This window comes from Fusarium redolens, assembly GCF_020744475.1.
Source record: "Fusarium redolens strain MPI-CAGE-AT-0023 chromosome Unknown BKA55scaffold_25, whole genome shotgun sequence".
NCBI classification, from domain to species: Eukaryota; Fungi; Ascomycota; class Sordariomycetes; order Hypocreales; family Nectriaceae; genus Fusarium; species Fusarium redolens.
Window position 1 is genome coordinate 121770 of NW_025763688.1, and position 16622 is coordinate 138391.

Sequence of the window (16622 nt, forward strand, 5' to 3'; positions counted from 1 at the left end):
AAGTTACAGTTTTGACGCAGTGACAGGTTACAGCACTACCTCCTTAGAGGTAGAGGCAAATGCATTCTCAACCCACTAGGTATTTACTAAAATCCTACTAGTGCTGACAAGCTAGTTATGTCATCCTCAAGCTCTTCCTCAGTTTGCTCATTAAAAAAAGCATAGAAGCCAAGAAATTCCTCCACATCCTCATAGACATCGCTGTACCAGTCTTCATCATGAACTCCATATCTCCATTTCCACTGCTCCTTGTCCTCATTCCGGCAGTATATCGCGTATGAGCCACCCCAACTGCGGGGACCACCACCAATCTTGAATGCTATGGCAATTTCCCATTCTTCCCAGATCCACGTGAGTTGGTTGTGTTCCCCGTATCCTGTATCATTCCGTATTGGCACACAGACAGCCTCCATCATGTCCTTCATCTTTTCGCGCTGGAGAGGGGTGATGAAGTCGAAATGAGATGCTTCTCGATGAAATGGCAATCCCGGACCTGTGATGCCACTAACGAGTGTGCAGAGGTACTCCAAGTCTGAGGGGGGGAATTCGGCAACCTCCACACCCCTCTCTGCAATGCTTGCCTTGAGGCCGGCGAAGTATTCTCATCTTAGCGAGGGGTCGACTGGATCGTCATCCACACCGTCGAGCGAGGCCGACGAGATCAATGAAGAGATAATACTCACATCAAGGACATCTCGTGGCGATGTGATAGACTCAGGAACTCCTACGAGTTCTTGGATGGCTTGCATTCGTAGTCTCTGTGCGACCGATTCTGGACAGTTCCACGGAGCAGGCTGGGCTTCCACCTTCTCTACTAGAGTACGGAGCAAGAATGAATTGTGCTGTAATACCTTTTCACGGTACTGGCGAAGAGCGACTGCGATCTGTTGGCGTCTCGCTTCATTCATGTTGAGTGCGTGTCTGACTAACTAGGAAATAAATAATATAAATAACTTATCTTTAAGTATTAATAACTTAGAAGTTAAATAACTTTATAAATAGCTTAGGAATATTATTAATAAAATAAATAAGACATATTAAAGACTAAAGGGGTTTATAATCTTATAATAATAATAAAACAAAAGTATATAAAATACTTAATAGGAAATATATAATATAGCCTTAATAATAAATACTAAGAAAGATTATAAGGAAATCCTTAATCTTAATTTACTTAAGCCTTTTAATAAAATTATTAATAACCTATTTATACTTTTAATATAAAAATAAATATTTATTATATATTACTTAAATTAATTTTATTATAACTTTATAAAAGTTATATCTGTAATAAGAAGGTTAATTAAAATTATAACTTAGTAGTTTTAATATATTATAAATAATTATATTTAAAACTTATTTTATATCTTAAAACCCTAAATTATTATAATATTTAAAAAAAAGAATTAAAAAAATCTTAAATTTAAGGAAATACTTAAAATAGCCTTTAAAATAATTAATAATAATAATTAGCTAAATAAAAAATTAAAAGTCTTAAAGTTAGATTTTTAAGAAAATTTATTATTTATTTTTATAAGCCTTTTTATTATAAAAGATTACTTTAACTTTTATATCAACTTAATCTCTTTCTTAAAATAGCCTTTAGAAATTATTAGCTTTTTATAATAATAATATGTAAATAAAAAGATCTTATAATTTAAAATAACTTATTTAATAAAAGTAATAATATTTTTTTTATTTTAAGCTTTTTTAATTTTTATTATTATATTATAAAATTTATTTTTATATTTATAATCTTTAAGAGTTATTATAAAATAAAAAATTAAGTTAGGTATTTTAATATAAAAGGCCTTATTAAATAGCTATAGGCTTTTTTAAAATATTATAATAATATAATTATAATTTTATTAATAATTATAATTAGAAGTTAGGTTAAATAACTTATTATAAAATAAATACTTAAAGTATAGTAATAGAGGTTAATAAAAGACCTTTTAGGTAGGCTATAGGAAGAAGGTTAGTATTATAATTTATGCCTGTAATAGCGCTATAAGGCTCTATAAGCAGCTAAATATATTACTACAATTACTACAATAGCAGTTATAGCCTGATCTTTTGCCCTGTGGCGTAGTGGTTAGGTGCAGCCGTTATATAAATAATATTTAAGAGCTTTAAAAATTATAAATATAGAAAAATCCGATATTATTAGGCAATAAAATGGTATCTAACTAATTAGAGTATGCACCTTATTATAATATCTATCCTAATATTAGGGTAAAGGTGCCTAGCTTTATCCGATATCTAATATATATTATATCAGATATAGCAGGATAGCATATCAGGATAGACAAGTCTGGACAACGGCTCCCAAACTTCGACTTAAACTCGGCCTGATAACTCAAGGAGGTGCCAAAATATCAAGCCTAACTCTATCCTCACTCGGAATCTCAATAGAAGAACTGTCTCTTCTCCTATCGTCTGCGCCTGTCAAACGACAACGATCCCCGCCATCTCTGTCTTCCCCGTCTTCCCCGTCTTCCCGAAACTCCACTGCGTTTCCAACAAAAGACGGAACCAACACCCTCGCCATTGTCTCAGCGGGTGGTGGCAACGGAATAATGTTCTTCCTATTAACCCAATCTGGCGTGCAGAGTATTTTCTCATCCACCATCCTATACAACTGAGTGGCCCTCAACCCTGCGCAGAGGGCAGCATACGTCACGGACGCGTGTCTTCGATTAGTGGTAGGTGCTTTTAAAACCATTTTCCTCACCAGTGGGAGCATTGCAGCAAGGAGTGTGACAGCAAGACATGTCACGGGTATAGCAATGAGGGAGGAATAAGATATCGCTGTGACATCACCCGTCAACATGACAAAGTCCGCAGACCCGGGAAAGAGGTCACCGTTCGCGGATTCGAGGATGTTGCTCATTCCTGCTTGTGGGCCCAACAGCGCAGTCTCGCGGAATACCTCACGGGAGCTAAGATAAGCTGCGAGGACCAGCCTGTCAAGGTCGTCTTTTAGCGTCGAGGACGCACAGTCCAGGAGTCCTGTCCCCCAATACCAGCGACGGATTTAAGCGCCGCAGGTCCAGCTAATAGGATTATATTGGTAAGTACGGGAATGGAGAATTTGCCCATGACAATTATGCGGAGGCCCTTGGGGAGAGGCGTTTTTTTGATGCCGTCTACGGATGTACAGGTTTTGTGTAGGCAGAGGAGGGATTCTTCCCAACAGGACATGGCTGGGCGACTGGATTTGATGCGGTACCCCAGGAACCCCACAGTTTCCGAATTGAACGGTTCGGTAAGGTACCATGGATCTGTACTGGCCGTGATACTCCCGGCGTGTGCGAGTTGGGGGATCAGGGCAAATGAGCGGTTCGTGATCGTCAGGTCCTCATCCGAGGGGTGGTATTCAATCCCCATGCTTGGCTGGGTCCACAAAGCGGTCATGTTGTCGGTTGGGTCTAACAGGATTGGCTCCACGGGGTCGAGGTCGAATGGAACGTATCCGTTAAACCGTGCTGGGTCTGCAATGTCTGGGACAGGACGGAGCCAATTATATTCGGTGCTGCAGGATCCCTGGACTTTATGCGAGAACTCCAAAGGGGCTTGCAACCCGAACTCCCTTGCGGTGATGGTGTACCGGTAATCGTACCGCTGCCGTGGGTGAGTCGCATTGCTACCCGGCAATGTCGTCTTCACTGTATCGACGTTCTTCCTCGCAGTCACGTCCTTAAACGCCTCTGTGCTCCCCAGTGCACGCAATATGGCGGGGGCGTTCAGCCGATTGATACGGATGCTTGATGACGATGCGATGTCTTCAAGCTCGGGGAGGAAGACGGATTTTGGGTGGACTGGCGCAGCAGGGCCAAGGGACATGGCGTTGGGAATGAATATCGATGCGGCAATTCCGCCAAAAGCGATGGTCGCGGAGAGGAGGAAGAGGATGATGCCGTGGAATTTTTCTGGTCGGGACACTCGCCCGTTTCCGCCGTTAATGATGGCCTGGCAGAGGAAGGCCCCCATCGTGGTTGTGGCTGTCCAGGGGTTGCTCGAGTTCCAGAAGGCGACTAAAGCGACATAGCGTGCGCGACCCGCATCAGCGCCCCGGAACGCGTGGCAGAGGAGAACGAGGTTGGCCAAGAACTGCCATAGACTCGCGAAGATGATTTGGATGAGGATGGAGTAGGTGGCGATGAGGATGGGGAAGTTGGAGGATTTTATGGAGATGGCCGGGACGCCGCCGGCTTTCGTAGGTAGAGTGAAGAGGGTGCCAAGGCTGTAGGTGTTTGAGGGGGGGTTGGTGTAGACATCCATGAGCTTTATGTTTTCTATGAACCAGATGAAGCAACGCAGGAATTTTATCGGCGAGGAAGACTATTTGGATGAGGATGGAGTAGGCGGCGATGAGGATGGGGAAGTTGAAGGATTTTATGGCGATGGCCCGGACGCCTTCGGTCTTGGTTTGGTGGGGGCGGAAGGGAGTTGGTGTGGACGCCCATGAGCTTTACGTTACCTATGAACCAGATGAAGCGACTAATCGTCAGGGAAAGACCAATCCTAGCCTTATCCCTCAGGCCCTGCCAGCCGGAGGCTATGATAGGGCAGAAACCCTTTGTTAAGGCGAGAGGGCGCCTCTTTTCATGCCGCTGGAATCAATCACCACCAGAGCGTTTGAGCAGCCCAAATCACGCCTAAGGCTTGCCGTTTTGAGCTATGCACGGTCTCTTTATCTGGTCTGCACAGGCGTTTAATCACCACGGTTAGAAGCCTCAAAAGCCCCTTCAGCCCGTCGGAAGCAACAAAATAGTGTCCGATAATGTACACTAACCACATGAGATATTCAGCCGGCCAGTTGCCCTAAGCTGGCGATGGAACTAGCCCGACCTGGCATCTGGACGGCTGCCATTTGTGGGATAGTGCATATTATAATTGTTGGGAGAAGGCTATGATGATGGGAAATATCTACTGGATTGACTATAAACTGCGTATCTAAGGAGTGACTGGTTGAAGCGCTTTGGGTGCTCTATCTACATGATAAAGAGTGGCTTTATCCCCACAGCAGTCTCAGACGACAGTATGGAGTAGGCAGCAGGGTGATAGTAATGGATTAGTGTGATATCGATGTGATAGTGGCACATCTGCCTCGACATTCATACCAAGACGCATCTGCCCGAAAACCTCTAATTTAGCTCAACGTGAATATTAAACTATTGATAAGATAATTATCCTCAAAAGGACCTTTTCAAGGTCCCTATTCTTGTACCTACTTGTCTAGCCTGGCTTTACGCAGTTAGCGAGCTGAGGTGGAGGGTAGCTTTCGGGAAGTGCCGCTTGGCTCGGACTTTGTTGTAACTCTTGTGCAAAGATTGGTCAAACACGATAGAAGGACTTAGGTAGGAAGCGTTGGCTCAAACTAGATGGACGTGCGGTCATGCTGTTCTCTATTTATATGCCTGGTATCCCGCAAGTGCCGCGTTATTAAGTGACAAATTCTTGAATAATTATAAGCTCAACCGTTGGCATAATGAATCCGACAGGGTCTATGTCGACTGCGTTGATGCTAGCACCTGTTTCCAGTGCCGCGGCAAGTGTATCCACCTCCGCAATGACGTACGAATATTAATAAGAGAACAGTGAATTGGGTGGGTATATGAGAGAGCTGGTTGAAGCACAATTAACCGAATATATCGCGCAGATGTTAGCGGATGGTGGGTGAACTTGGACATTGGCTCAAGCAGACGCAAAAACGAGGATGGATGACTGCTAATGTCATCCATGTGCGTCTGGGGGCCACATATATGGTGGGATTCCGAGAAAGCCTTGGGGTTTCCGCGCTATGACCGGGAGCTGAATATCTGTCTCAGCCACAACTGAGGATGTGCAAAAGACCGGAACATCATAGTATGAAACATAGGACTAGGCTCGGGAACATAGCCGAGCCTAGAGCCGAGCCTAGTCAGCCCTCGATAACGCCTACTACTACTACTACTACTACTACTACTACTACTACTACTACTACTACTACTACTACTACTACTACTACTACTACTACTACTACTACTACTACTACTACTATACATAGGACCATTAGAATCCCGCCGGGTTGTTGACTTTTCATCCGTGCTAACCCTACTATACTAATTACCACTGGTAATAGCACTATTTTTTCTGGCCTGTGTATTATTCTTTTAATCTTGAGTTATGGGTTTAAATACTGAAATTACTCGGCCTGTATGCCTTTACTTGCTTATATAGTATACATTAGTATATTAATTCCCTATTACTATAAATAAGTAGGAAGAAGTAGCTTAGTTAACTTAATTCTAAAATAAAAGAAAATATATTATATAATAATATTATATATAATGGAATAATTAAATTTAACTTAGCCTAGATACCTATTATTTTCCTAAAAAAGAAAAAAGCTAAAAATAGCCTTAGTTTAAATTATCTTCCTTATATTTATAATATTACTATAATGCTATTTATTTTATTTTAAAAGTATCGCTTTACTATATAACAAGTATTAGGGCTACTAAAGGGGTAAATATTAAAGTTTATTTCTTCTTTAAGTAAAAAGAAAATAGCCTAATTAATAGCTATTTTAAATTTTAATATAAATCCTATTAAACCCCTTAAAACGGCTTACTTAACTAGCTATAATTATAAAAGCCCCTTAGTATAAACTAATTATATAAGGCTTTATAGCAGAGAGTTAAATATATATTAAAAGAAGTATAAGACTATTAATTATTTACTAGTATTTATAATAGGCTAATAAGTATAAATAAGTAACTTAAAAGTAACTTAATAAGTTACTTAATAATATAAGAGGATAATTATAATATAATAATAAGGAAAATTAAATAAGTAATTATTAGCTATTATATATTTTCTTAATTATATAATAATATATTTTACTTTATAAATAATATTAATATTAAGTAATTATTTAGTAAATTAGCTAGCTTTATAAGAATAACTAAGACTTAATAAAGAAACTTATATTATATATTTATTTTTAAAAGAATACCTCTTATTATATTATAAGTATTACTTATAATAAAACTTCTTATTGTATTTTATTTTAAATATTAATAAGTTACTTTATATATAATAATAAGGAATATATAATTTTTATATCTAATATAATTAAGTTAAGGTAGCTAGTTATAAGTTTATAAGACTTATTCTTAATTATTAAATATTTAAAAAAGGCCTAAGTATTACTTTAACTAAATGCCCTTTTTCTGTCCTTATAGCCTTATAAATGTTAGTATTATAAATTACTATATAAATTATTCTTAGTAAAGCTCTAATTATAACAGATATCTGTAATTATATAGGTAAAAAGAGATAGTAGGTAGGGCGCAAGAGGCAGTATATATAGTAATTCTTTATATTAAATAAGGCTAAAATAAAGAAGTAATTAAAAAAGAAATATACCTCTTATTAACCTTCTTTATCTAAATCTAATAAGTAGTTTAATTAAATAAAAAGAAAAGTAATAAGCTAGCTATTAAATAAGTAATAAAAAAGAGCTTTAAAATTATACTTTAAACTTTATCTTTTAAAAATAAGAAATAAAGTAAGTTAAAGATTAATAATTTAAAGAGAGCCTTTATTAAATAAAGGTTTATAAAGCACCTTTAGTAATATATAAAAATATTAAAGATTTATATATTATATAAAAAGAAATATAAAGATTTAAATTTTATATTATATTAGGTATTATTTTTAGAAAATACCTTAAAGAAATACTTATTATTTTAAAATTAACTTAATTTTTAAAAATAATAATATAAAAATAAAAAAGAAGTTTAAAAAAGCTTTAAAAAGCTTTAATAAGAAATATAAAACTTAAAGAAAAAGTTAAATTAATTATTAAAGCCTTAAGTATTAATTTTAAAAATAATAACTGCCTTTTTAATATTAAATAATAATTACCTTTTATAAGATTTAATTATATTAGATTTTAAAATTATAATTTATATTCTCTAAACTCATTAATCTACAAGTATCTATTTAGACTTCCTCGACAATCATACTCTTCTTTTCATCCTGCATCATAGCCGACACTAACCCAGTGATTTCAGAGCCAAATGCTTCCGCCATCGCATGATCAAAGACCGTCTCATCATACATTACTTTCAATATGGAAGTATCACCAAAGGACTTCGATACCTCCACAACAAGCGCGTATGGCTGATACATTCGCACCTTTGACTTGGCCATGACAAGCCATCGATTGCGGGTTGTCTGGTCATCCAAGGGAACTGGGTCGAATGGCTGTGACAGGAACAAGACTTTGTTCCCATGAGCCTTGCGAGAAACACCCAGTGTCTGGTAAACATCGTCAAGTCCGACTAGACCATTCTCCGTGACGGCCCAGAAGTCCTCTTGCAACCTCACAAGAAGATCCGACACCTTCTCAGTCGAGCTAGTTCCTGTCCAGATCGGCAAAAAGTTGGCTAGTGTTCCGTTGATAGACTGAGGGTCAGGAAGTGCCACGTTTCGTCCGCTGAGGAGATAATCGTAGCGAACATTGTCACTCTTGGTCGCCCTAGCTAACCAAAGTGTGAAGGCCGCCTGGAAGATAATGCTGGGGGTGACGCCATAGTTCCTTGCCACTTGATCAATGCCACGTGTATCCATCGTCATCTTGAAGCTGGCAGTGACTCGAGGTTCAGTCACTCCACTCAGATCTCGGTCATAAAGAACCTGAGATGCTTGGCCTGCTTTGGCAAACTTGTCTTTCCAGTACCCAAGCGCCATTGGTTTGTCTTGCTCAAAGACATGTTGAGCAAAATCACGGAACTCAACGCGGGGAGGCACTGGTTTGCCTTGTAGAATGTTCTCGAAATGTTGATCAAAGACACGTAGAAGGGTTCCGTCGTATACCGCATGATCCATCTTGATGACCAGGTCCCACGAAGAGTCTGAATGAGTGATGATGGCATATTTGATGAAAGGGCGACCGAACTCAAAGCGTGCTTGCCAGAAGTCCTCGAGAAAGTTGGACATCTCCTCATCCGAGTCCAGGGCGATAGTTGTGACTTTGAGCTGCGCATCGCGAAGAACAACTCCTACCCAGTTCCCAGGAGAAGCCTCTAGCCAAGTCGTGCGTAAGATGTCGTTGGTTTCCGTCAGTTGCGTGGTGGCCTTAATCCAAGCATCAGGTTCGATAACACCAGTCATGCGTCGCACGGTCTGGAGCACCCACATCTGCGAGTCTCGACCACCTTGTTTCAAGAACTCTGCTTGGCCGGGTGGGCAAGGATATGCTGTTGAGTCACATTTCAGTCAGCCTTTTATGTTCCATACATTGAATATTCAAAGGAAGTAACTTACCATATTCAACATCATCATCCCACGTTAGCCCAGACTCTTCAGCAGCCTCCTTGACAGTTTCTGGAACTTTGAAAACCATCTTCTTGCCTCCTGCTTCTGTCTCCAATCTTCGCATCGTAGAAGCCATGTCCCTAAGTTTCGGAGATTGGAGAATATCGAGTACTGTAAGATGATAGCCCAGTTTGCGAAGATGACCAGTGAGGCTGATTGCCGAGATTGAATCGCCTCCCAAAGCCAAGAAGTTTGCCTCACGCCCAATTCTATCAGTCGGCAAACCAAAGATGTCCGACCAAACCGATTCCAAAGCAATCTCAGATAGAGTCTCTACCGGCACGATGGTATGGCCTTGGCTTGGAGACTCAAGCACGCATTGTGCTAACAAGTCCCGATCGAGGTCTTCTAGCATCTTCTTCAATGCCTTGCGGTCAACCTTTCGGGAAGATAGCTTGGGAAAGTCGGCCATGGGAATGACAAACTTGGGGATCATATAAGTTGCCAACGATCCAAGTTTCTCGTGCAGGCTCGTAAACGTGTCTCTCAGTGTGGAAGGGTCGAGGATGCCAGTGCTATCTATTTCAGCCGCAAAATCATGGTTGAAGGTACAGAATGTAACTAGGTGGACCTTATCATGAACCTTGGCAGCCACAGCAATCGAATCCTTGACAAGACCAGAGTTCCGAATGGAATTCTCAACCTCTCCAAGTTCGATACGATGACCATGAATCTTGACCTGGTTATCCTTGCGACCAAGACACTCGATCTCACCATCAGGTAGCCATCGTGCCAAATCCCCAGTTCTGTAGATTCGGACTCCAAGCTGAGCGCTATCGACGTATGCAGCGGTCGTCAGCTCAGGACGATTAATGTAACCATCTGTTACCTGAGGCCCAGCTATGCACAGCTCTCCGACGGCACCGTAAGGCTGTAGTGTCTCGCCATTTGGATCAAGGATGAAGGCCATGACGGTATCAAACGGAGCACCAATATTACCGACAACATGGCTGTCGGAAAGTGACTCGATCCCCTTGGTAGTTACCACCATGGATGTCTCTGTTGGTCCGTAGACGTTCAAGATGTTGCAGTGTGGTGCCCAAGTCTTGATGACATCTGGAGTCAGAGGTTCACCTCCAACGATCAGTGTCTCAAATCGTGGGACATCGGCTGGGTTGAGTAATTTTGCAACAGTTGGTGTGATGATAGCCTGATGGACATCCATTCGGTTGATACAGCCTGCAATGTCGGAGAGTAAGACGTCTGTAGGGGCCATGCATAGTGTGCCGCCACTGCTAAGAGTGTTGAAGAAATCTTGAACCGATGCGTCAAATACGTAGTTGGCGAACTGCAAGGTCCTCCACACGCCTTGGTGGCGACCTTCAACCTGTACCATGCTTGTAACGGCTGCAGCAGCAGTTCTGTGCGGAACCTTGACGCCCTTGGGGAGTCCTGTGCTTCCGGAAGTGTAGATGAGATATGCGAGGTTGTTTGGAGTATGATGGACAACAGGGCAAGAATCTGTATCCTCGCCTCTCGAATTGGTCGACCTCAAATCTTGGTAGCCTTTCATCACCAGTGTCTCAACCCCAAGTGATTCCTTGACATGATCACCAAACTCGACGTACCCAGGATGGACAACAATGAGTTTTGCTGCCGTATCAGACACAATATAGGAGTTTCTATCCGTGGGATTGTCGGGGCTCAAAGGAACGTACGCTGCCCCAGCAATCATTGTACCAAGAATGACGACCATCATATCAACTGATTTGTCAAGCATGATGGGCACAAGATCCCCCGGTTGTACTCCAGCGTCGATGAGGGTATGAGCAAACCGATTTGCGAGTTTGTCTAGGGCTCCGTATGAGATGGTTGTCGTGTTGTCAAAGTCAATGGCGATAGCATCTGGAGTCTCTTGTGCAATTCTCTTGAATGCGCTGTAAAGATACTCTGGTTCTGGAACGCGGAGTCTCATACGGTTGGAAAGTTGGTTGAAGACCAGATCATATTCGGCAGCACCCATGATGTTGGTAGACGAAAGGATGGAATCGGGCTTTTCGCAGAAAAGGTCCAAAACCTCGATAAAAGAATCTTTGATAAATCCCAAGCGTCGAGGGTCCATGTTGCTTGAAAGTCGAAGCATGGTAGAACTATTCTGGCCTTGTGGCTCTTGAACCTCCAGAACAGTCATGCCGTGTCCAGACTCCCACTGAGGCCTCGGGCCACGCATCTTGAAGACCTCATGGGACTTTCTTGGTCTCTCGGTATTGTTCGCGTCAATCAAGATGTTGACGAGAGTGTCGATCTCTTGTGCACCAATGTCACCCGCTTTAAGCGCTGCGGCGATACCGACTTGGGAATGCTTGAGTAGTTGAGAAAACGCAGCGACTGTCTTCTTAGCCACGTCCCTAAGGGAAGATTCGGTATCGAGTTTGATCCTTTGTGGTACAGTGCTCATAACAGGTCCATCAAGATCATGAATACCAACGACAGGGGCTTCTCTTCCTGAAACAGTGGTTGCGAATGTGATGTCATTGGTTCCCATCTGTCGAGAGAGAACGATGGCCCAAGCGCTGTAAACTACTGCTCCGAGAGTCAACCCAACACTCCTAGAGCGTGTGGTGAGACTGTAGCCAAGATCGAACTCGAGTTTGCTAGTGTTGTACAGCTGGTTGCTGTTCAGCTTGAGTACTTCAGCTCCTTCGAGATACCCGGACCAAAATGATGTGCTGGCTGAAGACGACTCTTGTTGCAAATGTCGAATAAACCGGCTTAGGCTTGGGCGTTGAGGAATATCACTGCCCGTGTAGACTGCTGCTACATCATCATACAGGAAACCGTGAGACCAAAAGTCGAACAGTGAGTGGTGCATTGTCACGACCAGAGCTTGGTCTGATGTGAGAGTTGCTTTCCAAAGAGGCTTTTCAATGTCCCATTGATGAGCACTACCCCTTTCCTGGAAGGATTCTAGTGTCTGTCGACTCTCAAACCATGGGAGCTCCAGGTTGGTCCTTATTGTCTGCACAAAGGACTGTTTGTATGGAACAAACACGGTTCGCAAGATCTCGCGAGACCTGAACACCTCTTCAAAGCTGCTTCTGAGTCGGACAAGATCAAGTTGACTAACATCCCAAGTTCGAGAGTAAGTGTATGGATCCGAAGGTGAGTTGACTGACACCAACATAGATTCTTGGAATGGCGTAACAGGATAAGCGTCGCTGATACCATCGCTCTCCTTCAACTCTGAAAGCAGCTTCTCGTCCTGGAGGAGTGAGAAAGGCTCCGGGTCTTGCTTATCATCCGCACCAAGAGTCTGAGATCGAGTAGCAACGTCTTCCAGAGAGACGTAACCAAGTAGGTCACCGAGTTTGGTAGCTAGACCGTGTTCACGTAGCTCTGACACAACGCGTATGGCCTCAATGGAAGTTCCTCCAAGGTCAGTAAAGGAATGGGATCGGCGAACGACAGAAATGTCAATCTTTAGAGAGTTCGCCCACACAGATGCAATCTTTTCTTCAACATCGGTCAGCATATCGTCCGCATTTTCCGTATTGCCCAACTCCATGAGCTTGGCAAAGCCGGCGAACCCGAGCTCTTTAGCTTGACTGCGCAGCAAGTGATAGTTGAGCTTGCCATTTCCATTCCTGGGTACCGACTCAAGAGGAATCCAAAGAGTAGGCGTCATGAAGACTGGCAGGTTGGCACGGAGATGGTTCCTCGCTGCATTGACTGCATCTCTGAAATAAGCAGCATCGTCGACCACAACACCGGTAGCCAAAACTTGACGGTCTTCAATCTTAACCGAAAAGGTCACAGCTCCCTTAATAGCGTCGATTGACACTAAAAGACGGTCGACTTCCGCAGGTTCGACCTTTTGCCCATTGATCTTGACCTGCATATCGACGCGTCCTTCAATCTCGATTTGTCCATTTGGAAGCCATCTAGCCTTATCACCAGTCCGGTAAAGCTTTCCAGGACCGAATGTGTTGGCGATGAATGCTTTCTCGGTCAATCCTGGCTCGTTTATGTAGCCTTTCGCAAGCTGCGGACCGGCGAGACAGAGCTCACCGAACACAAGTAGTGGTGAGAGCTCAAGGCTACCATGACGAAGGATGAAGACGCTGGTTGTGTCAACTGGCGGGTCCAGTATGCGAGGGTTCGGAACGCGCCCATCAACTGTAGCGAGTTGTCTTCCAAAGTTGAGCTGCGTACATTCACTCAACCCATAGGTATTCCTCAGTGTAAGGCCCTTGACAGAAGACCAAGTGTTCACAAGCTCTTGAGGAGTTTGCTCACCCACGAGCGTGATGCTTTTGAGATTGGGGACATCCTTGGGCGACAGAAGGGACAGGGCAGAAGGAGTGATTCCGAGGGCATCTACCGAAAGCCCGTTAATGACTCCTGCGAGATCCCGAGTGAGGGCCTCTTTGGGTGCCAACACTAGGGTTCCGCCGTTGACAAGAGTGCTCAAGATGGTGCGTTGAGCAGCGCTGAAACTTGGGTTGTAGAAGAGAAGCCACCGGTTCAGCTTGTTCAGAGAGTGATGCTGCATACCACTCGTGGCAGCTTCGTGGGTGAGTACTGCGCCCTTGGGCTTCCCTGTGCTGCCAGATGTGTAGATGATGTAACAACGGTCTTGAGGCGTGATATGTACGTCGATGTTGCCAACGTTATCCGGTAGGCTTCCGGCCTCCGGGCTTAGGCGAGTGTAATCCTGTCCAATATCGACAGTGTTGGGGAGCATGTTCATGTATCTGCGAGTAGAGAGAACTGCTGCTGCATTGCAGTCGTTGACGACTTGCTCGAGGCGACTGACCGACGATTCTGGGTCAAGGACAGTGTAGGCTGCCCCAGCCTTAAGCACCGCCAGGATAGTCACGACCAGATCCAGGGACCTGTCAGCCAAGATAGGATAAACAACACCTTTTTGTAGCCTCAACTTCCTTGAGAGTTGATTGGAAAGGCTGTTGAGCTGGGAGAATGTGAGGGTGGCATCGCCCTGAAAATCAACTGCGACTCTTTGAGGGTATCGAGCTGCAGTCTTCTCAAACATAGCAGGGATAGTCGTAGGCTGTACCTTGCGGGTGCTGACTGATCGGGATAGCATGAGACGCTTTTCAGACTCCGAAGCAAGTTCTACGTCTGATAGAGGGAACTTGTCCGTGGAGCTCAAGCCTTGCGCCGCACTGAAAATTGCCGAGACAAAATGTTTAAACACCAATTCGACCTTTTCGGGTGGGATCTTGGTTGTGCATTTGATGGCGAGTTGTAATGCGCTGGCGTCGTTGATGCACAACACGACGGGGAACCTCCTCAAGCTGGGGGCAATACAAGGAGTGTTGGTTGTCTGACTGTAACTGACGGCTGTTTCGATGAGCATGCCATTAGGGGTCTGCTCTTCGATTCCAGTGTAGCCGATGAATGCGTGACGACCGGCTTCCGTATGGTAAGCATCCAGGGAGCCAGAAAGGTCAGAGAAGGTCGCGCTTTCGCCAGTAGGAACTCGCAGCCTGACGGGATAAGTTTGATCAAGGCATCCGACGCATGTATCTGAGCCCACAAAGTTGGCGTCTCGACGGACAGTTCCGAAAAGAACCTCTTCCGAGTCGGAGTGAGCGCTTAAGACATGAGCCCAGATTGCTTCGAGGAACGTCTGACGCCATGACTTTGATTCTCCATGAGATTTCTCAAGACTGTTCAGCTTCGCTAGCTCTGAGCCCTGGATGACGGCACTGACGCCATGTCTATCTTGGTTATGACCATCCAGAGCATCAGGTTCGAGACCAAAGATAGACTGAGGAGCAATGTCTGACAGAGCTTTGGACCAGAACTTTTTGGATGAGTCGATTTCCTTGCGTTGCTGTACAAGATATCGTGTATAGGCAGTAAAGCCAGTGCTTTCGATACCTGGGATGCCATGAATTTGAAGGAGGCAGTCGAGTCTGAGTGTGTGCAGGGAAGTTGTATCAATCAGGGCGCGGTGGAAGTGAAGTACGAGATTGATCTCGTCAGAACGATTGTTGGCTTCAACCGTCAGGAATGCTGAGCCTCGGTGACGCTTTTCAAACCCTTTTTCAGGTCGGCGCCACTGAACAGGCTCAATGCATCGCTGGACGATAACCTTTGGCGATGGCTCGTCAGTGATGTAAGATCGAAGGCATATGTCTAATTGAGTTTGTTAGCAACCATTTCTATATCGATGTTGATCACACGGTGAAATACTTACGATGATACGCCAAAGATCTCCATGTATCAAAGACTTTCTCAGAGCTCAAAGCAGATGGCTTTCCAGAGAAGAGCACTGCCTCAGCCCATTGCAGATCCTCTTTGAGAATATCCTTCTGCACTTCAGTCGCAGGTAGAACAGTCTCAACGTCTGAGATACCCAAGTCCTTCTCGTGCTTCACAAGAGCTTCGACAGGCTTGAGGCTGAGACCATCTTGGTAGGGGAGGAAGAAATCCTCATGCTTCTCAACGTGATGATAGAGCTTCATGATGAAGAAGAGACGATTAGTGTATCAGGGGTTAAAACAAAGGGGCTGGGAATATTAGTCTAAGTGTTTTTGATCTAAGAGGAAGATTCGCTTGTGATTCTGAATGATAGAGATAGTTGTTCTTCAAGAGTTGTTCAGTTATTTATATTAATTATCTTTCAATTCCCTCTGCTTTAACTCTTTCGTTCGTGTCTTTGAAAATTTCTTTCTTACATCCCGGTGTGGTGACACAAGCACTCGGGCTCAATTGCCTCCTCTGCTGCACTCATTCTGCAAGTACCTGGAACGGCATAAGCCTGCCCTACGCGGCCATGCCGACCTTTGTCCCGAAGGATCGGATTCCCTGCCCTACAGGGAGTAGAACACATCTCGTCATACGTTTCTTAGTATACGATGCTCAAAGCCTTTGGGAATAACCTCACAAAACTTGTGTAAGAGGCGCACTATGCCTGTTTTGGAAGTGGCGATGATGCATTCTGGATGTCGTGAACGTGTACTACTCGGGATAAGCAGGGCTTCGCTTACGGCCCCCACGATCCACGCAGTCTCATTGACGCCACGTGGGTTGCATCGAAAGCCATATATGGCAGTGATTGATTCAGGGCTGCATATCAAATCTTTTCAATTACTCGTGTCCTGATTTCGTGATTGCCGCTCTGTAGGATGTGTTTCACAAGTGGCGATATGATACTCTGCAGCTGAACGATTGTAGAAAACATCAGTGGGTCTCTCTCGTGCAGAAGTTAAGGATCTGAATCCTTTGTACATCTTCCAAGAAGCAATTCGAACCCTGCAGCTCGAAAAATGTTTCCTAAT

General features: G+C 43.6%; 3 protein-coding genes across 3 annotated transcripts; all 3 read right to left on the reverse strand.

Moving 5' to 3' along the window:
* Positions 1 to 86: 86 nt before the first annotated feature.
* On the reverse strand, positions 87 to 908 carry BKA55DRAFT_696952 (uncharacterized protein; the record flags this gene model as incomplete). Its single annotated transcript, XM_046200321.1, has 2 exons — positions 87 to 581; positions 684 to 908. The coding sequence occupies 2 exons, from the start codon at positions 906 to 908 to the stop codon at positions 87 to 89; spliced, it is 720 nt and encodes a 239-aa protein (XP_046042521.1).
* A 1451-nt stretch (positions 909 to 2359) lies between these two features.
* Positions 2360 to 4876, reverse strand: BKA55DRAFT_599122 (uncharacterized protein; the record flags this gene model as incomplete). Its single annotated transcript, XM_046196351.1, has 3 exons — positions 2360 to 2932; positions 3001 to 4214; positions 4855 to 4876. The coding sequence occupies 3 exons, from the start codon at positions 4874 to 4876 to the stop codon at positions 2360 to 2362; spliced, it is 1809 nt and encodes a 602-aa protein (XP_046042522.1).
* Positions 4877 to 7995: 3119 nt separating this feature from the next.
* On the reverse strand, positions 7996 to 15806 carry BKA55DRAFT_716678 (uncharacterized protein; the record flags this gene model as incomplete). Its single annotated transcript, XM_046200909.1, has 3 exons — positions 7996 to 9254; positions 9322 to 15477; positions 15539 to 15806. The coding sequence occupies 3 exons, from the start codon at positions 15804 to 15806 to the stop codon at positions 7996 to 7998; spliced, it is 7683 nt and encodes a 2560-aa protein (XP_046042523.1).
* Between the last annotated feature and the right edge of the window lie 816 nt (positions 15807 to 16622).